Source organism: Copadichromis virginalis, linkage group LG19 (assembly GCF_057382275.1).
Source record: "Copadichromis virginalis isolate Kocher_CV1m ecotype Utaka linkage group LG19, C_Virginalis_male_GT1.1, whole genome shotgun sequence".
Taxonomy (NCBI): Eukaryota; Metazoa; Chordata; class Actinopteri; order Cichliformes; family Cichlidae; genus Copadichromis; species Copadichromis virginalis.
The window spans coordinates 20,379,560-20,405,633 of NC_140636.1; the positions used below are offsets into that span (position 1 = coordinate 20,379,560).

At 38.3% G+C, this 26,074-nt stretch overlaps 1 protein-coding gene across 2 annotated transcripts in view; it reads right to left on the minus strand.

Annotated features, from left to right (window-relative positions):
* Positions 1 to 2,907: 2,907 nt before the first annotated feature.
* Positions 2,908 to 26,074, minus strand: part of LOC146685975 (leucine-rich repeat and fibronectin type-III domain-containing protein 2) — a 138,920-nt gene continuing 115,753 nt past the window's right edge. For both annotated transcript variants that reach the window (XM_085441276.1, XM_085441278.1), the window contains exons 4-5: positions 11,454 to 12,850; positions 2,908 to 7,890 (exon numbers count right to left, since the gene is read on the minus strand). In XM_085441276.1, the coding sequence (XP_085297402.1) occupies positions 6,909 to 7,890; positions 11,454 to 12,829 (2,358 nt within the window). In that variant the 5' untranslated portion in view covers positions 12,830 to 12,850 and the 3' untranslated portion in view covers positions 2,908 to 6,908. The remainder of the gene's footprint in view (positions 7,891 to 11,453; positions 12,851 to 26,074) is intronic.

The window sequence follows — 26,074 nt, forward strand, 5'->3', positions numbered from 1 at the left end:
CTACTCTTTTGAATCAACTTAAACCACAAAGGATGTAAGCAAAACATAATAGTTCTCTGTCCTAATGTGCTGGCCATGGTTATCCAGTGATTTACATAAATACATGCTAAACAGAAATATTCCCCGAACAGTTCGTAGACAGCAGATATATTTGTTACTAGCAATTTACTCTAAAATCCCAGAACTGTTTTCACAAAAATCAAATCAAATGTGTTTGGTTATTTTCCTCTGGAAAGAAAACTCACCAGAGTCCACTGACTACACTGGAAAGAGGCTCTTCTGGCCACATTTGATTTGACGGACACTCTCACCATTTCAAATTAAATACACTAGAATTTGTTTCAGCTGAATAGATTCGAAGTGAAAATGCTTAAAGACATGTGGCCTAAGGATGAACAGTCCTTTTCACGTGCTGCACATTAAGGTCTCTGTTTCAGAAATAGAAGAAAAGCAAAGGTGCAAATTGCACAGTTGTTCAGTTTTGTGCATCTTGCAAAGATAATCCTGTATAATATAGAATTAGAGATCAGAAAATCATACAAACATTTACTGAACCTGACTGTTTTCCCCAATAGAGTGGCTGAGCAGCAAAAATCATGTCTGAAAAGTCTAGAGATTACAGATACAGTTACAGCTATTGTATGCACACAAAGGGACCGAGAGTAAGCCTGACGAGTGAGAGAGACAGAAGCTGATTTTTTTTCATGAGTCATCCAACCATTACACCTCCGGTTAAGAAATCACCAGACTGTGTAACCCTTCATCACTAAAGGACTTTTTTTGTATTACTCAGTGGTTCAATAAGTAAGCAAGTAAGACAATTCTGCTTTCCTCTGCATTCACTTTTTTTTTAAGAATTATTTTTGTTGTGGTATTAATATCTTAAAATATTTTATATTATTTGAAGTACCATGCTTTGCCATTATTTATGCTGTTTCTTTATAGCTTCTCGATTGCAAGAATCCATGTTTTCCTGTGTGGCAAATCATACCTGCGCTATATTTAGAAAGGTGGATGTAGAAACAGGCTGTATTACCTCATGTAGCTTTCTTCTTGTGGACTGTACGGTTACATTTTTTTTTTCATCAACATTCCAACTTCAGCAATAGTGAGGGAAAAAACATTTCTTTGTTTTCCAGATACATCAAAACATCAGGTTTATTTACCAAGGCTTTATGCAAATATGATGACCTGCAGACTGGGCTCATGTTCAGTTTCAGTGAATAAATGCTAAGTGGCAGCAGACTTTGTAAACACATTGACGCTCTGATTTGTTTTCAATGTAGCTGTCACAAAAAGAAACAACAGTGTAAGAAAAAAAACACACAAAAAGACTACTGTCAGGTTTGTTAAAGGTGCTTTTTTCTTCAACTTGTTTTACTGAATAGCAACCTGATAGCTCTTGCAGATCTCACACATAAACCTGTGATGTGAGAAAAAATGCAGTGTCCTTAATTTACTCTCTTAAAAAATGCTGCTGTCTATCTGATAACCTTTCAGCTCAGATCCTATAAAAGTGTATATCTGAATATCCGTTGTATCGTGAAAACACAAAGCCCCATTCCAAACGAACTTCCCGACGTTCAGCACGCAGCGGTCATCTTCCTCTTGAGCCTTCAGGAGGTGCACATCGCTGTCTTATCAAGCAGCGCTTGGCCCTTGTGGAGATTATATTTACTCTGTGCTGCCGTAAGCACCTTTCCTGACAGATTATATGAATTAAGGCCTTATTATGGGCTCTGGCCAGGAGCTGCATGTACCGGTGATTTGTAATAAGGGCAGTGCTGAGGTGAGTCAGCAGCAACTGGCCTGATTACAGCAGCTGGACCTCAGGAGGAAAACCCGTGGCTCATCTGCGGTAAACAAACACTGCATGAGGGGAAGAACACTCCATTAGCTTCTTTGTACTTTGTAGGCAGACGCGGTTAGACAACACTTTCCATTCATAAGGATCACATTTGAAAAATGTCATCAACAATGGAATCTGTAAAGTAACTTGATGTCGCAGGAAGAAGAAAGACAGAAGAGCCATTTTGGTTCATAGGAATTAGACAATATTTTATATTCTTTTGTAGCAAAATGTTTTCACACATAAACAGGTTTTTTTTCTTGTTTTTGTCCTGGAACCTCAGGTGAGAATCATGACTATGTTGAGTCAAATACACACTTAAATTTATATCTTAGTTAGCAGAGTGGAGGGGGATGTTATATGATGTCACAAGCAGAGACGGCAGGTTAAAGGGTCACTTCACACATTCACTAAAATACATATTTCAACGTGTACCCCCAGTGTCACAAAAGCAAATGTTTTCTGGTTTTATTTGCTCAAATTCCAAAATAAGCATCCTTGAAACTTCAGATGAAATAAAACAGATGGGAATAGATTTAGGTTTCTTCTGCTTATAGTCACAATGAATTCAATTTCAAAATCTTTAGCAAAACAACTTGTTTTAATATGTAAGGTAAAATGCTCTCCGCTTATAATAATGAGTGAAACTATCAGGATATAATGAGAAATTAATAGAAATGAAACCAAAAGAGGGAGGATGATTTGTTGCATGAAAGTGGACAATATAGATAAAAATGTACCTAACTTGTTTTTTTTTTTTGTGACTTTGTTGCATCGTTGTCATTAAAACCAACTGTTATTGGCAAATTAGGCAGACAAGTGTCTGCAAACAAAATACCTGAGATACTAAAGTAACGTGCTGATGATATTGGGTAATCTGACTTATTCTGTTAAGAATAAATAATAAATGTTATGAATCACATGGTCTGTAGCACTCATTCATTTGCAGCAAAGACAAAAATCTTCAAAAATGTAAGCTAACAATTGTTTAAAAAGTTGTAATGTTTTGGCAAACATTAAATTGAGGGTAAAACGACATTTGTTGAGGACTCAAAATCTCAAAGATAAAGATTAACACTTTATTACGGGCTCAGTCATTTCGATTTTTTCTGTTCAGCATTGTGTAGGTATTCCTCAGGCTAGCAAATTCCTGCGAAAAGTTACATAGTTGGCAGTGATTCAAAGTGTTTCATACAGGTTTTCGTGGAAAACAATATGCTGGGAACAAAAAAAAATCAGACAGTGATACAGAAGCATGTCTGTGTAGCTTATTGCTGCACCTGGGCTACAGCTCTGGTACAGACGAACATTTACACTGATATTGGAGGGTTTTGATGAGAACGGTTTTGCTGCTGCTGCTGCTGAATTAGTTTTTGTTCAATTCATGAATCAGATCATTTTGGAACTGAACTGGAAAATGGGAACGATTGTCAAAACAGTAGAAATGTTATTATAAAACAATATATGGTTCTTAAAGAAGTAAGGACTAATATGGGTACTTTTCTGTCACTTTTATGCAAACAAACAAGATAATTTTGCAAAAAAAAAAAAGAAAGAAAGAAAAAACTGTATAGATGTTTTTTCCTTATTTCCTTAGTTTTCTTTTCATTGATTTAATATCAATCAAACTTTTGAGTGTAAATCCAAAACTGCTGCTGGTTAAGTCGAACGTGGGTCTTAAGGTGAAATATGACATGTCTCTACTGATTAGAGTCACAACACTGACAGTTGGTAAATAATTGTGTGGTGAAAGCATAGAAAGAGCAAAGAAGGCAGAAAAGTCACTGCACAGGTATGTTTATATCTAGCCTTTGCCACAATAACACAAAGAATGTTTCGTTTTATAAAGGACTCCATGTAGATTGCTTTTGTTCAACAAACTGTGATGTGGAAACTGATTATGAAAATCCATATCTGGCTACAGGCAAAAAAAAGTGAAGTAAAATAATACCAATCGTAGTTTAAACATAACATTATTGCCATTACCAAGATGAATGTTATGTGCAAACACACCTACACATTGATTTTATGTCATTTATGCTCTCACTCTCTTATTTGCAAACTGTGGAAGCTGCCATGCTGACCAACAGAGACTGCCCACGAGAGTGAGCTCAACAGTAAAACCTTTGGATTTAAAAACAAGGTTGTTTTTTTATGTTTTATAATGCAAATGTAATATTTTAAATGACACAAAAGTAACTCCATGCCTCAACTGTCTCAGTCCTAAATGCACATGTGGCTTTCTGGAACAAAGTGCTATCCCTGCAACTGAATAATAAGAATAATAAGAAAAAAGTCTCATTCATCCATTGGAGCAGTGCACGCTTCGTTCCATAACCCTGTTGCAATCATCTTGAACAAATGATTTATGTCGTTGGCCACTTTGTAGGTATTACTCTGAATTTATCATTTATTTTAGACACATTATTAGAGAATGTTTGTGCTTTTTAAATTGCTGAATTTATAAGCTCATGATTTTAAAGCTCATTTGGATATACTGTATGTCATATACAGTTAAACACACTTAATGTCAGCAGTGTGGCTCACTGGCTAGAATGGATATACTGTATGGCACGGATACAGTGCAACTCAGTATTGCGACAAAACATGTAATATACACTCTGGTCCACCGCGTCCATTTCACGCTTTGCCTCTCCAAAACATGAAATGGACACACATACAGAAGTTACATTACCGCATTACCAGCAGTGGCAGATAATATATTTAGAACCAAGAAGTCAGTAGTGACCAAAAAAACATATGCAGGACATTCCAAGGTCCTTAATCGCCACAAATGGTTAAGCTAGGGGGCTAATATGTATTTACATGTAAATGTGTTAATAATATCTATTTAAACACTTTACTGTGATTCTTTTCAAGTTGGCTTGAAATAAAATATCTCCCTCTTCTTTTACTGCAGCTTACTGGAACTTCGACATGCGTGTCCTTTTCACGCTTCGTAGAGGCAAAGAGTGAAACGGACACGGTGGACTGGCGTGTCTATTGCACGTTTTGTGGTGATATTGGGTTAAACAATGATTAAAGCTTTAGGTAAACAGGGTCCTGATCATTTTTGTAACAGATGTAACAGATCTATAGAAGAGATACATTGTTAAACTATATATATATTGGTCTGCATTTTCCAACACCGTTGTATTGCACTAGAGGCAAAGCTCTCTGAAACCATGAGCAAATAAAACCAAGATTGTCTACAGTGTACATGCAAGAATACCACTTGAGATAAGTTGGACAATAAGTATTTTAGTCATTTGAGTGGCTTGACCCTTTAACAAAAGCCACTCCTCCACTCCCATTTCAGTAAGCCAACTAACAATGATCAAGTTGGTACGTCACAGTAAAGCACCTTCTCACTGTTTGCTTCACATAAAAATAAAAGTACTACTGCACGATTGCCCCCTTCCCCCATCCCCATTTACATTCTCACCCAGTTATTGTACAAAAAGAATGCCAATATACAGAACGGTACACCTACTGTAGGGAAGAAACGAGAACCGATGACCATCCCACATGTTAAAATGCAGCAGAGATCCACAGAATATCGAGAAAGGCATTAAAATGCAGAGATGTTGCAGTTTTGATCAGCAGTAATCTGAGTAGAGTCTAATTCAAAGTATTTTACTGCAATGTACAGCCCTGTATGAAAGAGAATGAAAGATAAATGGGCTCTCTGATGGATCAATTGAAATAATACATAAACCAACAAAGGTTCTGTATCATGTAACTTGGTGAAATGTTTGGCCCTTAATGAGTTATCGTTCCCCTTTTTTCCTTTCTTCTAAGCAGCACGATGACCTTTATCAAATGACAAATTCCTCCATTTAACCTGGCTAAATGAGTAATTGCCATACTCTCTTGTTTGTGTTACCTCATGAGAATAACAGCCTGACGATAGATCCTGCTTTTGGCAGCTTTGGGCAAATGATTAAGTGGGCTTGATGGATTTCAAACACCATCCACGTCCAGTGACTATAATATCAATATATCTTGATAACATCTGAAACCGTACCCTGAGGCGAACACTCTGTTTACATCAATGGGCCTTTTGCCTGCAGGGACCATTGTCACCAGGGCTAACCTATGGGGAGAGTATCAAAGCACTCAAACTGACATTTTGTTAGAGCAGGATTTAACCTGAGCTGGAAACACACTGGATTTTGACTGGATGGCAACAAATAGTTTTTTGACAGCTTTACAATCAAGCAAAGAACTTTGTGTGTGGAGCTGTTTGTGTTCAATCTTAGCTGTAGTCCTACTTGCTTTAAAATAACAACGTACGATACATAACCTGAGGTACAAATACAAGACTGGCTTGCTGTGGTTCATTGTTATGGTATCTAGAAAATAGGACCATATTGTTACTGAAAATTAATCATGTTATCAATTTGAAAGTGTTTGCAATGGCTGTATGAGAGATGGTAGCCTCTACATATGTGTATGTGTGAGAGGGTCTATTTGTATGTGACCAACAGCTACAAACTCAGTACCGAGATGTGCTTCTGCTGATGAATTGCCTCAAATAATAAATAGTAAAAATGATAGAAAAAATGACTGAAAATAAAAATGACTTTGTTTTAATTTTCTACTAGCTCCTCTGGTCTTTCTACTGTTGCAGTAGTCCCATTTCATGCTGAGGGTCCATGACATTATGATCCACTTCACCACAATCGAGGCAAATCCTCTTGGTATTCAGTTGTTTTAATAAAGACATAGTAAATCCACTTAGAATTTCTTGTCTTTCTTTCCCTTTTCTCCCCTCAGGGATAATCTCATGTACCCTGTGGTTTGGGAAATATTCCTTGTGGGCCATTTCTGCAGTGGTTTTAAAATGGGGACATTTTTCAAATACAGTTTGACACTGTCAGAGATGAGATCATGACCAGGAATCTATTGATTTGAGTGTCTTATATTGTCACTTGGGTTAGCTTCATGCAGAAGATAGTTTCCCTTTGGGATATCCTTCACTTTTCACTCATGTTTCTTTTATTCTCATATAGATTTATTGTTTGGTCATAAATCTCACATGTGGTCTTTATGGTCTTCAAACCGTGCTCTCCATTACCCACTCGGAGCTCTCAAAACTGGGCTTCTCATCCTCACTGTCATCATACTGCAGCAGCATGCCATTAACAGACAGACTGCGTTTAGTCCAGATATTACTGATCCTGCGTGGGTAGCTGCTGCGACTCTGTGTGGCCCCTACGTGACCCATGTCAAACGAATGGCTCCTCTTTGGCTTACCCTCCTGGGGGAGCCCTAGGATGCGTCCCAGCATGGTTGTGGACTCTGCCCTTCCAAGCAATGGTTCTTTATCAGACGGTGGTACCACAGCCACTGCCATAGCATTGGAACTGGTGGAGGGTCCAGAAGTCCCTGCGCCATCTCTCCCTGCCCCTCGCAGCTCCAGTGAGGTGAAGGCCCCTAAAAGGTGGTCCAAGTTTGGGCGTGCTTTGGGGCCGTGCCTCCTGAACTTGTTGCTGGGCAGGGTGGTGCACTCACTGCTTTGCATGCTGTAGCGGTCACCAGCCCCTCTTGCTGTTTGGCTGTCTAACGAGTTAGAAGAGGAGGAGGACGAAGAGAGACTGCTCTGGAGCGATCCACACTTGAACTCTACCATTTCCTCACGCATGACCACCACTGTAGATTTGACCTGTGGTGGGGCACCGTTGAACCTGTTCATTCCTCCGTTCGTCTGAGAGTATGTGTTACTCACAGTGGGCAGTTTATTAGTCTGGATCCCACTCGTCACCTTATAGCGAACCATGAGGATAATGATGAAAACCAGCAGTGTGGCCACGATGATGCCACCGATGACCAGGATCATAGTGCCACCCATGAAGCCACTGTGAATAGACTGACACTGTGGGTAATCCTCAGTGGTGACAAATTGGACACAGCCTACAATATTGGTGGCAGTGAGAGTCGTAGCAGTATCATCCCAAATGGCCAAGACACACAGGTCATACTGCATCCCTGGGACCAGATTAGTGAGTACAAAGGCCCTGTTAGTCATGGGAATCATTCTGAAAACAGAAACAGAGAGACGACATTAAAAATACAGACTTCTTGCCACAGGGATTCAAAACAAGGCCATAGTGCCAAAATGTTGAAAGTAGTTTGAATTAATATCTTATGCTTTGACATATCAAGGAAATAGTACACAATTAACCATGCTAAGTAGTTATTTATATGCACAAAGTAATTCAAAAAGATGACTTCATTGCTCCCGGTATATACCATTTGATATCCATGCAAGCAAATAGTAATGAGATAAATAGTGAATGGACAATTTTTAAATATTGTTTTGGCTAAATGTAATATCTTGTACAATCCATTAAACACGCATTAAGTTGTTTCAAGTCAATTTGTTATTATTTCTGATGTTTTAATATGACTGCTTAATTAAGCTTCAGTGCTTTTTGAGTTAAACTGAAACTCAAATCTGCAGTAAGTTAATTGCCCAAGAGCTTTGCCAATGAAAAGGGTGTTTTCAAAACCTGTATTTTGTTGCACAGACAGCAACTGCTTTTATCCACTCATTCATCTGGATATTTGATCTCAGAGACATTTAATTAGTAAATCCTCTTTCTCCACGTGTCAAAACATGTAATTTAAAACCCTGCGCATGACTTTCCAACTGAATGCAGTAAAGTTTTTTAAGTGTTACAATTGTCTTGCTTCTTTGTAGGGTAATTTGCTGTGCTTGACAGGTCGCACATGCTGCCATCGAATCCAAAACTTCAAAGTAGTTGGATTTAAAATGCTGTTTTGATGCTAAATTAATAAATCTCTGGTAATGCCAATTAGTGGACATGCACAGTTTAGAAAATACTTTTTCTGTGTTTAGGATACTTTACGTATAATTTGACGACCACTTTCAGCTACCGTGCCCTAGACCATTAGATTTTTAAAAATCTAACACAGGAGCAGTACCATAAGGAACAGGTTGCACCTTGAAGTGACTTTCTGTGATTTGGAAACTGAACTGAATTAAACAGAATTAAGTAGAATGGACGTTGGCCATTGATCTTCTGCCAAAAAAGACAATAGATGAATATAATTGGTCTTCAATCTTGCTTTAACATCATGGTTAGAGAAGCCTCAACAAACTTTCGAATCCAAGCCATTTTTGAGGGGTGTATAAAACATAATGTATTTCAACTTTTGATTTGAAAATGTATCATATTCCAACACAATTTTGTAATTACATGTACAATACAACAAATAATTTATTGATGTGAAACTGGAAAACACTGGGGTAAAAAAGGTTTAGACTCCAACATACCCATAAGGGCATGTATAAATAGATTCCTCAGTCATTCATCCATTGTTGCTTGCTGTTTTCTTATAGCATATGTGTTGAAAGCTTTGATCCCTCTGAAGTGCCTCCACCAAAGAGCCCAGACACCAGCGGGGCTACAGTTCATTATTCATCCTTAATTGCCTCTTTCTCCCATAACCAGGAAGAAGCTGTGCTTCCTCACATGTTCCAGTGGACTCATGCAATCCCTCCTCTGCTCCACATGGCTGTGATTGATTTTTAATCATGCATCGGCCAGCTAAGGGTGCACATATGCATGCTATGAAAGGATATCAGTATTAATTCAGAAACAGTAGTTGTCCTGTCTTTTCACATTATCTTTTCCTTCCAGTTTATAATGTGTATTCTGGTGTGCAGATAAATGAATTGCTTTAGGCCATTTTTTCTTCTGTATATAAAGTACATACTGAGGATTACATTAAAGAATAAAGCATCAAATCACATGGTAAGCAAAGTCAGTGCTCAACACTTAAATTAATGGCTACCAACTGTGCACTAAAGTGAAGTTAAACTAAGAAATTCATCCTTAAATCTGCATTTAAGAACTTGCATGGTTTTAATATCTCAAACTAGCATTCAAACAAATAAATGTACATGTTTTGTTATATGGGGCCAGTCTTGACTGACAACATCAAGAATGCAATTTAAATAATCTCTTTTCAGGGAAACAATTTTGCTGCTGCGAATCACTGAATGAAAAAGGAAAATACATTTTACAAAGCTTACATTAGCCTTACAGTTGCAGTTTTGTACAAATTAGAGAAAATTCATAAGGCCGTTTACTAGAACACAGATGAGTCATCCACTGTTTCTGTCACTGGGATGAAAAAAAAATCTCAAAATTCATGTTGTTCCCTTTTTCTGGCATGAAAAGCTGGCACTAAGTATGAAAGCAAGGATATCAGATAAACAGCTTATTATTGAATTTACAGTGATGGCAAGTTGCATTAAAAGCATTTGGGCAGAGTGATATCTTTCACAATTGCTGTGCACAGTTCTATTCTTAGAATCCTAGCTAATACCCAGCCGTTTGGATTTTCTTATTATTTCATTAGATCAGGTATTGGTGATCAGATATGGTGTTTGATAGAGAAAGTAAGCCTCAGTTATCAGTGCTAGTAAGCCTGAAATGAAAATGCTCAATTTCCTGCCTAAAACAGACCATAATGTGGTAATGTATAAACTTCAGCATACTAGTCATTCAAGGATCCTTCAGTGAGTTTCTTTACATAAGTTAACATTAGTTTGAGGAAACAAAACACATTATGTGGCAAAAAAAAAGGTGTAGGGGGTCGGGTTAGATCAGTGAGTGAGCAGACAACCATATGCCGTATGGCCGGAGAGCACTAGGCCCAAGTTAGAGTCTGACCTGCGGCCCTTTGGTGCATGTCTTCCCCTCTCTTCAAAAAAGGCCAAGTTGTCCTATAAATTGGGACTCATACTGTATGAATAAATCTGATTGTTGTTACTCATCCTTTAACCTCCTAGGACCTGGTGTCCACATATGTGGACATCACATATTGGGTTGCCTAGAGTCTAGACCACAATACGAAATTTAGCTCTACGAGGGCCTGATATCCTCTTCTCAGAAACTACATCAGGTAAAAAGATAATTCTTTGGTTTTACATTCATCAGGTCCCAATCAGCCAAAATAGCAAAGACAAATTAAAAATGCATGCAATGAAAGAGTTGGGGTCTTAGGAGGTTAATGTACCTAAATGCATCAATTTAATATTAAACAGCATGGCTGTTTTTTTGTATTTCCAAACAGTTATCTTTGCTGAATGTTGCCGCTTTCACTGTCTCATTTGACATAGGAAATTGATTTCACAGAGCCCAAAGATCTTCAGTAACAGTCTCCAAGCTCACACTTTATGGACTTGAGCAGCTTAAGAAGGATACATTGAAATGAGGGTCTATAATCCTTTTTCTTCTTGGATTTCTAATTAATGGTTCAGGGCAAGGATTGCACTTTGGATTGCACTTTTTGCTTAAAAATGTGAACACAGCAACCCGTCAATTCTTAATTTAAACAAAAAAATCTCAAGAAGGATTAAGAAAAATGAATGTTGATCTTCAAGTAACACTTCAAAGGAACTGACTGTCTCAAGTACTCACCCACCAAACAATTAACAGCTGAGAGAAGAAATCCAACTGTATGTATTCTAAAGCTAAAGATTACACTCAAGACTCAGTGTGCCACTTTGAAGAGAGAGTTTTTAGCCCATACTTAGATGTAATCAAGTTTCAGTAATCACTCTTACCTGTAAATGAGGACTTCATCTTCAGAACAATTGTACTGAAGCTGATACATTTTGACCTTTGGAGTTGCTTTGCTAACACTCCACTTGACCAGAGCAGAAACAGCGGTCACTTCTGATACAGACACCAACTTCTCTGGAAGAGTTTTAGGCTCCCCTTTACTGATCTTAGTAGAGCTTGTTATGTCTGACAGGCCTGACTTGTTCTGGGTGGTACGGTTTGTACCATTACTCAGATGGGGGAGTTGAATGATTGATAGTTCAATGGACGCTGTAGATTCTCCTGCAGCATTAGCAGCAATGCAGGTGAATGTACCGTAGTCCTTAGATGTGGTGACTGTTATATCCAGAGTCCCATTTTCATATACAGTTGCTCTGGAGGAGTTGCTAATCAAACGGTCATCAGGAGCAACCCAATGCACAGTTGGCATTGGATCGCCAACAGCTTTGCAGCGCAAGCTAGCTGTCTGTCCCTCGAGCACGAGCAATTTGTGTGTATGTTGTGTGATCAGAGGGGGCTCACACACAAATTCCTCCTCACGAACAGACCAAAAGTAGCGTCCCTTTAGACTGGCAGGAGAAGCACAGGTTTCCATATCGTCCTCCCGTTCCAGTCTCCGAAGCCAAAGCACTTCACAATTGCAGTGCAAAGGGTTTCCACCAAAGCTTAGTGAGAGCAGGGGTGCATATGGTGTGCTCATCACCACATTGCTCTGGGAACGTGCAAAGATAGGATCTGGAGGGAGCTTCTGAAGACGATTAGAGGTGAGGTCCAAGCGTGCCAGTTTGTCGAGATCTGTAAAGGTTCCCTCAGCAATGAAGGAGATGAGGTTATGGTCCAGACTCATTTGATGGAGGTTAACCATCTTTCGGATGGCCTCCCAAGGCACAGTGCGCAAGTTGTTATATGACAGATCAAGATCCTCCAGTGTCAGTAACAAGTCATCAAAGGCTACTTTAGAGATACGGCTCAATTGATTGTTGTTGAGGATCAGGTGTTGCAGGTTAACCAGTCCTCGGAGGTCATCTGGTCCCAGTTCAGTCAACCGGTTACTATCCAGGTGTAACGATCTTAATGTCTCCAGGTCAATAAATGAGAAAGGCTGGATGTCGCTGATGGTGTTCCGGGACAAAGTGAGATCCACCAGACCTGTCATATTGGCAAAGTCCAGGGTGGAGATCTTTAGGATGAAGTTGCCACCCAGCCGGAGCTCCACAGTTCGCCGGTCAATGTCTGGTGGAACAAAGAGCAGACCTTTGGAGGGGCATAAAGTCCCCAAGGACTCTGACAAGTTCTGGCAGACACAGTATTTGGGACATGCATGGACCATCGTAACTGCAGTTCCCAGGAACAGGAGACTGATGACCACTTTGTCCATGTTAGCTTATGCAACGAGGACCTGAAAAAAAGAAAAACAAAACAAAAGATAATCAGAATCAGAATACTTTATTGATCCCTGGGGGAAATTTACAACTTAGTTGTATGGAGACTAGTTTAACTACAGTATTACTACAGTATTAGCATTGGTTAGCTTAACATAAAGAACAAACTGTCCAAAGGAAACAAAACTGGGCTGATTAATATATTTTATCTCTTTCTAAAGGCTATGTCATGTTTGGGAAAAAGATTGTGACTTGGGTTGAAATACAGCCATTCACAACAAGTTGATGTGATGCCTTACTTCAATGGTTTTAAAGATGTAAACAGAAGACACTTGAATCAGAAGACTAAATCCAAACACCATACTTTTAATCCAACAAGCTAAATATCATTAACAGGTGACTGAAAATGAAAATGTAAGGTCCAAAAAACAGACAAAAAAAAAACAAAAACAATAAGATGCACAAAAGAACAAAAATACACAACAAAAATGTAGAAACTGGGAAAACACAAAGAACACTAGTTTGAAAGGAGAAAATGACATAATGGTGGAAACCATTAACTGCTTAGTACAAAACATAAAGATGATCAAGCAAGTTGATGGTAAAAGATTGTGAAGATAAGATATGGAGAACAATAATTGTATAATACGACCGTATGTAACAGAATTAAAACCCCATAACTATGACAATGACCAAGCATCTTTTTGTGACCCACTGTGAATGAGACCATTCTAACCATTGGTGTAAGGAGTGCATCAGCCCAACAACGCAAAGAAGACATTGTGCCTCTCTCTCAGATGCCAGTGGCTTTGATATAAAGACAGCATCCCACACCCTAGTAATGAGGACACGCTTGAATTAGGGGAACACAAACACACAAGGACGAAAAGTTTGTCAAAAACAAGGTGTATTTTTTGTTACAGTGCTCCATTAAGCTTTATGATCAAAACTAACGTTATACATTTTCAGTTGCATGTAACTTAATGAGCCTGTGTGATCATGGATTGTGTACAGGGTTGAGAGCCATAAATCCAGTTCTGACAGAATGCCAGTATAGTCTTTGGACCATATGGTCCAAAAGCGCTTGTTTAATGAGCAGGTCTGATATTTATGCTTGAGAATATTTTACATTAATATTCTCTATTATAACCTTCATATGCATGTACTTTGCAATGCAAAGAAGGTGTGAGAAATCACACGAGGATTGTCTGAATGAAGCTCAGGATTAAACTGTGCTAAGAAGCTATTTTTAATGACGCACATGCTTATAAGCTGTCATTACAGATACCGACATACATGCAGTGGAAACTAGTTCAAGTGTAGGGTACCTGAACTAGTTTCCACAACAAACAATGCATGTTGTGTTCTTTCTTGGGATGTTACACAATTTTGTTAAGACAAAATGCAAAAGTTACATGAACTACTCATTTACTACATTTTTTTTATGCTGTGCGCTATATATGATTTTACACAGTTTTTCTCATTTGTTTCCTTTTTTCATTGTGTCTGCACCATTGTAGTCAGAAATTTGGAAAGAATATTACACAAACCACATGTGTTAGACATGGAAAAAGTCAGCCTGCCTCTGTACATTAACAGTCCTCACACCTGGCTGACTGCTCCAAATGGATGGCCACACTTGACTTCATACAGCTAGCTTTTAATTCCCCCAGATATTTGTATCATTAATTCCTAATACACTCAAAACCTAAAAATCAATTTCAATCATCCTTTTTTTTTTACATGAGCAATTTTGATTAATGGGAAACTCTGCCTTGTAGTCTGCATGGTTCTCTCTAGAACCATGGAAGCATGGTTGTAATTTGTTTTACATTAACTACGTCAATTCAGATATTCATTATTATGTATGTGTGAGGTGCTAGTTGCAGCATTGTGACTTATGTGTGACTACCTTGCAACATCTCTTCATGTGTAGGCTGTGCTTTTCAATAACTTAGAAGAAGAAATATATGACTATTTTTCCTAATTTACAAAATCAATCTGTAATCATATCACAAATGCTTCCTCATTTGGGTTGTGTGTCACAGTGAAATGCTTAGAAAGCTCATGCAAAGTGGTTTGTTTTTTTTTGCAATACTCACTTTCACCAAAGAAGTTAATTTAAAAAAAACAAAGCCAAAAAAACAGCGGAACTACCAAAATTATGATCCACAGTTTTGATGAGGCCAAATGGTACTATAAACCTTTTAATACCAAGAAGAAATACAACACAAAATTCTTAGAAATAAAAAAGCAACATGTTATAGATATATGAGAAAGAGAGAGAGAAAGAGAGATTTCTCATTTTTCAGTTCACACAGCTAAAGTCCTTTTCTTAATTTTTAGTATCGTAGAAAAAAGCTACAATGTGGTGCTAATATTTATGCTACAGACTTTTCTGAGGTTTCACTGTCTCAATCCTAATGTAACAATTTAAAATCAGCACTATTTAAAACTGTGAAACTCTGTGCAAAAGGTTTTTCTTTTAGCCAAGTACTGCAGGCTGGATGCCTACTGTTCTGACCCTCTCAGCGCTCTGAAGCTGATCCCCAAAAGGCCTCATGGTGAGAGCTGTCAGTGATGACAGACAGGTTGTCTCATGTACTCATTTTAATGGACACCATCTAGAAACAGCAGCTGAAAAGTCCTATAACCTCAAAGAATCTGCCTTTATATTTTATGTATCGTTTTTCATTGGCAGTTTTTCACTTGAAGGGTACAATTTTGGTGGGTAAATATTATCAAAAAATATAGAAATTCTGTAGAAATTCATATGTATTAGATATAATCTCAGAAAGATTCCTAGTATTATCTACGTATATTCAACGTGTATTACGGTTACTGGGCAGAGAAATGTAGGCAGAAGAGATTCAGAGGTGACCTTTCAGGAAGAGAAGAGGTTCACTCACAAAGGCGTACAGTATAAACCGTGGACCATGTTTGAGGCCCATATCTATTTACTCATGACCTTTACCAAGCCTGCACCACCATCTAAAATTTACTGTAAGGGACAAAATAACAGAAATACCAACAAGGATATGTTCTATACAGTTCCACAGTACATCAATGACGCTGACATATAGTTCAATAAGAAGAGATCATTAGAAGGAATTGAGCATGGTTTATTTATGTACAGAATTCAATGTGAGGTATTTGGCGGTTAGACCTCAATGGGATTAGGGCAGGACCCCCTGGAGTCTAAACGCTGGTGGTGGAGATAAAGATGGAGTCTTGAATAGAGCCTGAATAATTAGAGATGGTGATCGGGGAGAGGGTTAGTTGGAGGAAGGAAACTGCAAGACAGACACAGTGAGATTTAAAGTAGGCTGATTGGCCGGCAGAAAGCCGATTGGACTAGACCAGTGATGTCACAATCAGCTTGACAGTGTGGGAAAGTGGAAGTGACTACAGATGAGTGACTACAGATGTTCCTTATTGATCTTACAGATAAGCTTCTGTGAAATTAATTCAACTTACGACACAACAATAGAAGTCGAACAAATAGACACAAAGTGTTCATCTACTTTGTTAGATATTTTGTAGACATATATTTTATTGTAGTATTTTTGTAATATACTATATGTCTATGATTGCATCAAAAGTTCAGAGATCTTTTAGCACTGGGAAATATTCACCTTTTCAAATTTTTCGTATTGGTTGCTGTCTTTGTATGAGACTCTTTATCCACTTTATGTAAAAATGCCGCCCATATGTACTTTTAAACAGAATTCATGAGCAATAAAAGCGATTATTTTTTCCTGAGGCACGTAATATAGAATATTATTGCACCATTAGGAGCTTCTGCTTGAGCTCCTTGAATTTAGTTTCATAAATGAATTTATAAATCCATGAGCAAATGCAGTTTTCAAACTTCTTGTTCTTGTATTTTATCGGTAAAGGTTCCACACAGTAATGTGGAGAAATGCGAGATTAGAGTAATTAATGTTTTTTTTTTCTTGTTTTGTCCATTTGCTGAAAGAGAACATGTATTATTGGAAATTATTTTCTGTCAGAAACAAACCAGAAAGAAATCTTATTGACTGCTAAAATGCACTGATTGGACAGCTGATGGCTTTCAGTCAGTTTGAACTAGATTGAAGTATTATTCAGGTGACCCCAAACTTTTTATACATTATAAACTGAGTAAGAAATCTAGCTGAAAGCAAGGTATATACTTAGTTGTATGGAGACTAGTTTAACTACAGTATTACTACAGTATTAGCATTGGTTAGCTTAACATAAAGAACAAACTGTCCAAAGGAAACAAAACTGGGCTGATTAATATATTTTATCTCTTTCTAAAGGCTATGTCATGTTTGGGAAAAAGATTGTGACTTGGGTTGAAATACAGCCATTCACAACAAGTTGATGTGATGCCTTACTTCAATGGTTTTAAAGATGTAAACAGAAGACACTTGAATCAGAAGACTAAATCCAAACACCATACTTTTAATCCAACAAGCTAAATATCATTAACAGGTGACTGAAAATGAAAATGTAAGGTCCAAAAAACAGACAAAAAAAAAAAACAATAAGATGCACAAAAGAACAAAAATACACAACAAAAATGTAGAAACTGGGAAAACACAAAGAACACTAGTTTGAAAGGAGAAAATGACATAATGGTGGAAACCATTAACTGCTTAGTACAAAACATAAAGATGATCAAGCAAGTTGATGGTAAAAGATTGTGAAGATAAGATATGGAGAACAATAATTGTATAATACGACCGTATGTAACAGAATTAAAACCCCATAACTATGACAATGACCAAGCATCTTTTTGTGACCCACTGTGAATGAGACCATTCTAACCATTGGTGTAAGGAGTGCATCAGCCCAACAACGCAAAGAAGACATTGTGCCTCTCTCTCAGATGCCAGTGGCTTTGATATAAAGACAGCATCCCACACCCTAGTAATGAGGACACGCTTGAATTAGGGGAACACAAACACACAAGGACGAAAAGTTTGTCAAAAACAAGGTGTATTTTGTAAGTGGAAATTTGTTGTACAAGGGTAACCATCATATGAACATGCTTACACAGCTGTGTTGCCATCTGTTAGACAAAAATCCGACTGTACTATATAGGTTGAGTTAGCCCTGAGGGAGATGACGGTCACTCTGATGGTTTTGCCTTCCCTTGGCACCAACAAAGCCTTGTCCGCATCAGTTTAATTCCTAATGCAGGTAAGCCAGGCTGTAAACGTCAGGACAATCTATGTTATACAAATTTTCATTCTTTCTTCGACCCATTGTCGTGTTAAAAGAAAAAACAATAAAACCTCTAGCTGAGTCCTTTCACCGAGATTTGTCCTTTTTTGCCTCAGTTGTCAGCTTTGTTCACAAATCTTCCAATACATTGCTGTCTCCTTAACAACGGGAAGAGAGCGCAGTGCAGACGGAGCTGGACTCTCGAGCATTACATCTTTCTCTTTCTTCTGGTATGCTTTGATAAAACATGTCACAGGCTGACAGCTCAGTAAGCCTGACTGTGCTACATACAATCCACTGATGTCATGTTGCATCATTTGTGGGTGCTGACGCTCAAAGTAGTGACAACAGCTCTCTCTCACTACCGTACGGGGTTGCCAGCACATATAAAGGTGCCTTACGCAGGTGTAAAATGACAGGCTAAGCAGTCTTCTTCCTTTCACGTAATATAAATCTTTTGATTTGATTATTAGAATATATATGTGAGAGTATGTACAAGCATAAGAGGACAACTGCTCACAGGATTTAGAAAGTGAATTTTGCAATTCTGGAATAATCTCGACAAAAGATGGAAATTATCAGAGTGAAAAATGGAGGGAGGATACAATGGCTGAAACCTTCTCTGGATGTTAACCAAAGTAATCTGTGTGCTCAGTCAAACATACGTGTTGCACAGAATTGCCAGTGACTGGTAGCAAAGAAAAGATTAACTGAATAGCTCCACCTTTCCAGAACACAAAAGCCAGCTACTGAGGATTACATCAACCAGCTGTGAGCTCGTCTTTTCAGCTACCTGTCCTGACAAGCTTCTCAGACATGGCTCTATGAATTACATGCAGTCCTGTATCAGACTTGAACCTCCTGGATAGCTGCACAAGCAGACTGAGGCAAAGCTTGGAGGGAGTCTTGGCACAACAAAGTTCTGTTGTACCAAGAGTTTTTTTTCTTTTTCAGAAGGGTGCTCTGATGTTAAATTGGAAATTTCACCACTGCCAGCTGATTTTTGGATTCTAGAGACAATTTTTAAGCCTGGACAAGCTTCACTCTTGAGGGTGACAAGTGTCTAAATCCTGTCCAGACTTTCCTTCAGCAGATTCACACACACAGCCTTTTGTCTATAGAGATAATAGAAAATACTTTACTGTAGGATACTAAAGGAAGAAATGGGATCAAGCTATTAAACTGTTCTAAGGTCCTTTCTGTTCCCCATCTAAATCTGCACACTGCGTGTTATATACTGAATACAAAAATACAAAACCAATGATGAACTGAGTGTTGGTACAGTCAGTAGAGAAATGACAGATACAGATAATATCCTAAATTGAATGATATTTGTTGTAAACCATAAAACACTAATAAAGTGATTAAAGGACTGTAAATTTAGTTAGCTCTTCTGTGCGCTGTGGTTAAGCTCCATGCTTGGCACCTTTCTTTTTAATGAGGACAGAGTAACAAAGTGAGAACAGTTATTTCTGGTGTCCAGGAAATGCCAGTGCAGCATTAAGCAGTCTGGCTGGTTAATGGTGGGCATTGGGGCACTTTCTCTCTTTTCAGTTATCCAGAAAAAAACGAAAAACAAACTCTACTTATTCAAGTTAAACATAAATTATTGATCCATCTTCTTCCACTAATCCAATTCAGTGTCATGGGGCAAGGAGTGCTGGAGGCTATCCCAGCACAAGAGGCAGGGTATACCCTAGACAGGTTGCCAGTCCATCACAGGGTCAACAGAGAGAGCGAGGGAGAGACAACTATTCACAAAATTATTCACAAAGATTACGCAAAGACATCTGCCAATTTTCCCAGAACTGGACTTCCCAGGAAATTCGCCACATGGTCAGACTGCAAAATAACCCAAGAGCGACATCAGATACTCCAGACCTAAGTTGACATGTTAAACATTAAAGGTAATATTAGAACACTTGGGAAAAACACTGAAAGACTTGTCTTTAAAAAGATACATAAAAGCTTAGATTTGAGAGAGGGTGTACTTTCTTTTCATCATGGCTATATTTCTATAGTAGTAGCCAGGTAAGTACTTTAATCTTTGCAAGCAGGTGACTCAAGACTGACCAATTAAATCTAATCTAACAAGCTGTATATATTTTATAGATATACAAGCATTTCCCAGCCAGCATTTTTTTGTATTATGCTGGTGTTTATTTCACTGCTCCTAATGATGGTTTGAAAAAAAAGGAAATTCATATTTGCTGAGAAGGAAACTAAAAGTTAAGAAAGCTACAGAAAAAAACATCCCAAAACAAAACAAAACCAACTTGTCATATGTTCATAAATCTGTTATGGAAGAAAAAATATTACCAGTTGTATAGTTATGTTTCAATCTTACACAAACTACTCATCTCTTCATGGTTTCTATCAGTCTCCTTTCCTCTCATTACAGACAGAAGTTATTCAAATATATCTCAAGTCTGAGATGAAATCTAACTGAAAGACATAAAATTTCCAGGATGTTTAACTATAAAATGAAAATAAAAAATCCACACTTTGCCTTCAGCCTCACACAGCTTATGAAGTCATTACACAATTAGACGGGGCTATGTAAGACACAACTAAACAGATCTATTCTTTGTGGGTGGGTAAAGAAGCAAACTTTGATATGGCAGACTTAACTTTTGTTGAAAATGAGACGTTCTTGAAAGCTGTGTTCACTTCAATTCTTAGTCAGTGAGTGTGTTAGCTGTGGGCTACAACTTCAGCCCTGTGTTTGCTACATTTTGGCTTTTAAAAGTAAATTGAATTAGTTGTTAACAGCACCTTTAATGTACAAAAAAGAAAAGGATCACTATCAAGAGTACCAAGAGGGATTTGTTTTCCCCTACGCTTTCTCTGTCTTAGATTTAAAGATATGTATTTCCAATGAACATGTAATATTGACATCCTTGCAAAGTTTAATTCACACTGAATCTCTGAAAATATCAGTTACTGATGATGTTGAACTTATTTCCTGTTGTTGCTGTTATTGCTTTACATTTCACCCTATGTAGCAGTTTTGCGTCGTGTTTCTCAAATAAGTTGTCTAATAAACGAACCAATAGTTCAGGAAAAGAAAGCCTAATTGCATTTGAGCAAAAACAAATCTCCCTAAGCTTTCTTTTCAGCACTGTTTGCAGCATGCACTTGCTGATACATCAACATCTTTGACATCATTAACATTTGCAGGGTGTGAGTGGGTGTGTGTAAGTTCTCTGTGAGCATATGAGTAACCCTTTGTTTTACTGTTTCTTCCCTACATTTTCATTCATCACACATGACAGCCACGTCATAAACAAGTCATCAAAGTAGCAAAAGGCAGACATGTTAAAGCTGTGTAGGCCTACCTTCTTCATTCCTCTAGTTTACCTTTGTCATGTGCTCAGTGCAGGCATATCGCTGACATCCAAAGGCAAACACATGTTGTCACGCACGTGATAATTAATCAAAGAATACTCACTAACCCTGCAATAAAGATAAAGATTTCCTGCCCTTGCACAGAAATGAGTGCTAACAACAGGAGGTGGGGTGCGGGGAAGATGGCGGGTACTGTAGGTGAGGAAGGGGGTGGGGGGTTGAACACCCTCAAACAGCAACAAATTAATTGATGCCAACTTGAGGCCAGCAGTTAGAAATGTGACTGTTCATCATTTTAAAGATATTTTCTGACCCAATTAACCTTTATCAAATTAGACAATGTCCATCTATCTCTGTTGTTTTGTCTGGCATAATAATATCTCACATGCTAAAATTCCATAATGTTTTCAAGTCTAAAAAAGGCAGAGAAGCAATTTGGACAATGCTAGTGGTCTTTAGATTAAAAAAAAATAAATAAAAATGTTAATAAGTTTTAAGATAAATTAAGACGTGAGCTGCCAGAGTCTTAAGCCAAGTAAGAAGCTTGATCATGATGGCTATACAATGTGCACAGGCAGTCTGGAATGTCTGATATGAGCTTAATTCATATTCAGCAGATAATGTGCCAGTGGAGGTGAAGCTGAATCATCTGAGCAGAACAGGTTGCACTGAATTGTCAGGGATATTGTGCAACAAAAATGTGCCAGAAGCATGATTAAGACGCGGATCCTGCAGATGGAGAGTCGGGCTTTGACAGGGTTTTATTTTCTTTTCAACCACCATAATGATGTAGGCTGCTTAAACCATCTGGAGGTTGTCGCACAGTGACACACACTTGACGCCGCTCCTCCTAGGTAAAGAAATTAGCTGGTGAAATCGTTGTTGGTCACTGGCATTTCAGTCCCGTCACGTGAGAGTTGTAATTACTCAGATTCTTTCACTGAATGCTTCAGTTTGAATTTTAGCTGGCTGAGGCAGTTTCCCCATTGATATCGTTTTTCAGCAGATGTGTTGAAAGCTCGCTGTGGGCAGCTCGTCCAAACAAACTACAGTGAAAATGCTGATCATTGAAAAGCTGTCACACAATTATTTTATGCCAAACAGTGTAGCAAAGGCTCAACTATACCTGTATGTGTGACTTATCCGTCAGGTCTGTTGTTAGCCATAAAGTTAAGACTGCAGCAAAGCAATTAGTTTAAGAGGAGAGAGCTACAGCAAACCAAAAAGAGTCTGTAATCATGACTGCACCACAGTTTTTACAGTCCTTTCATTCATTACTTTTTTATTTTCATGTTTAACCATGTTTAGTTTATATAAAAGGCCCTGAATAAAAAGTAAAAAAAAAGCAACGAATAGAGAGAAGAATCACAACAAACTAGCGTTTTAGAATATTGTAATGACAATTCTGTAGCTGCTAATAGGAGGGGTTTAGTAGTATACAAGGATATATTGTAAAACAAGAGAACCTTGTAGGGATGAGTCAGTATTCTGTGCACTTTCAGAAATCTCCCACTCAAATTTGACTTTAAAGCTATATATATAGTTCCAGTGGTGGATACGCTCTTGTATTCATCACATAACATCCCTCACACCACCTGAGGCAAGTCATAGGTTCTGCTCTGTATCAGACTTAAATGGGTAATTGACAAGTCATTGCCTACGCCTCATGCTCTTGCTCCCTTTATCCAACTAAAACATCTTACTTGTGTCTCTTATTCATTCAATATTTAGTTGGCCTCTTGCACAATACTGCTGAAATTTCAGATCAGACCTTCTGAACCTTCTGAAGCGTAACATATTCAGGGTCATGACAGTGTACATGTGTATCTCTGCATTATCACTTTTTTTGTACGTATTCCTATGCTTGACAGCATGCCTAACACGAGAATCAAGATCCTGAGACACACAAGGCCTGAGGATAAGAAATTAATAAATATGCAAGTTGTGAAGTCATATTTTATTCATAGTGATTTGCCTCAAGCCTGAATTATACTTTTTGCACCCACGAGTCCGCTAGGGTCCACTCAGCTCCGCTTGACCTGAGTGAAAATCTCCATCAGATGGTGAGTAAAAGGGTCTGTGTGGATGCCAGTGTTTGCCTGAAATTTGTAACCTTGCAGACTAGACCATGGGGAATTTAAATTATGCCATTACAATGGACAAACTACACATTCACCCCAGCTGGTAGACTTCAAGCGGACATCAAAGAAGTATAAAAGGAATGATTGCTCATCTGTTGGGCCTTGAGCTGACTGTGTCTGTGTCTGCAACACAATCCAGGCATCAGTGTAAAAAAGCCAAAAGGCTAATGCTGTAGGAAAGAAAACATCTTAAAGACTCAAAGTTCTCGAAAATCTACAGTGAATTTTTATATGACAAACTTTTGGGCAAGTAATTATAATAAGTACATTACAAAATCATCTTGTATCTCAAATCCACATTATTTATTTACTGGGTTAAAAAAACTTCATTCTTTCTTAATTACACATCTTAAAAGATATAAAAACTTGATCCAACATAAAAACATAGTTTTGAACATTTCACATGAAAGATTTTCCTTACTTTTTACCGTGGTTTTCTCACTGTAGCTAATATCATATAGAAATGCTCTTTAACTTTTATTATGATAAAGATCCCTCTGCTTCCTCCCACTAGCTGCAACACTTAGTTGCAGCGATGCTAACAAGCCCATTTTTTTCATAAAAAATATCTTATATGCTAAACTCAGTGATCCAAATAAATTAGTGTCTGTTGTTTGTTTTGAAGCAAAATACAAATACACTCCTTGTGCAGAGGATATCTAATACCACTGCTAGCAAAGCTACAATCAATCTGTGGCTAATGATGCCCCACATTCTCTCACAGGGCCTAAACATGGAGATGATTATAGCAGTTAGGTATGTCTGGCTCTTTCCCCAGAGGAACATTTTGAATCAATTGCAGACTGACAAATAGTGAAAGTCCCCATGCCCACCCTTCTAGCCCTAGGTCAAGCACAAAATGAAACAAATGGAAAAAGTGAAACAGGGGAGATGTTTCTATTAGGAAGGCACACTATTCAACAAAGGAGAACTGGGAGTCGAATTAATACACATAAATTGCAGTATTTGTCCTATGAGGTAAGCATAGCTTCTAGAAAAAAAATGACTGTGATAAACTACAGCCCATTGCTCAGATTTTCTATTCACAATCACTATGTGAAGGAATATTTAGATTTTCCAAGGTCAACTTTTACAGAGTGCCTCTTTGCAAGTTCAAACACACATTTCCTCACCTTTGTGCCAGTATTTGATAAACAGGCCACTCATAGAGCTTTCATATTAGCAGTGGATGAAACTACAGTGTAATGGTCATTTTTTAGTGATACAACCACAAAACCTATTAGCATAGGTAAGGGTTTCCTCAGTCTATTTAGGGTATTTTTTTACTTATTGTTTTGTTTTTACAGAAAGTGAGTTTAGGGGAAAAACCCCAAAAGGCAACAATAACAATAAAACTTCAGGTGCACAACTTCTGAGTGCACTCTGAGCACAGTGGCTCCCATCATTTGTAAATGGGAGATGTTTGGAACCACCAGGACTTCCTAGAGCTGGACAAACAGCTTAGGTCAGGGAGGTAACCAAGAACCCAATGGCCACTCTGACAGAGCTCCAGTGTTGCTCTCTGAAGAGCAACACTGCAGGCTGTCCTTTTGTGTGTTTTTTTTTTCAGAAGGCCTGCAGCACTTCACGAATCAGGCCTTGTAGAGTGACAGCCTGACTAAAGTTTTCCAAAGGCACTTGAAGGGCCCTCAGACCTTGAGAAACAAAATTCTCTGGGCAGATGAAACAAATACTGAAATCTTTGGGCTGAATGCCAAGCGTCATGTTTAGAGGAAACTAGGCACCACTTATCACCTGACCAATATCTTCCCTATACCGAAGTATGGTGGTGGCAGCATCATGCTGTGGGGATTTTTTTGGCAGCAGGAACTGGGAGACTAGTGACGGAAAGGTGAATGCAGCCATGTATAGAGACATCCTTGATGATAACCTGCTCCTGGGTTTTCTGAACCTCAGACTGGAGAAAAGGTTCATCTTCCAATAGGACAATGGCCCTTGAGTGGCCCAGCCAGAGACCAGCCTTGAACACATCTGAAAAAAGATCTGAATATGGCTATCAACCGGTGCTCCCAAATGAAACCTCCCCTAGAGGAGAGAAGAATGCAGAGAAGAAAGGGAGAAACTGCCCAAAAATTAAGTTTTGTGTGTGTGTTCCTACTGTACCCAGTCCAGACGTTGGGGCCTAAATTAAAGTAGCTGGTTGGGTTTGCAGTTCACAATTTCTGAAAGCTGGTGATGACGACACCATATTACACTGACAATTAAAATTATGTGTAAAGGCTTGTTGTTTTCTATGGGAAAGCATATAATTCCACATAACATGGCTCAGCCATGGAATATATAGGGTCATGATCATTTCATGTTTTTCTGTGAGACTAGGGTGTTCCACTTCTATTGTACAGTATATTCTTGGCACTGTCCTTCAGACATTGTGAAAAAAAAATCCTGGCCAGTGGTCTCCCTGGACACTCCGTCAAACCCCCCCCCCCAAAAAGAAAAAAAAATTCAAAAGAATCTCAGAAGGAATAGAACCAGCTCACTCGCTCTCTTATCAGAGGCTGCCAGATGCCAACCCAC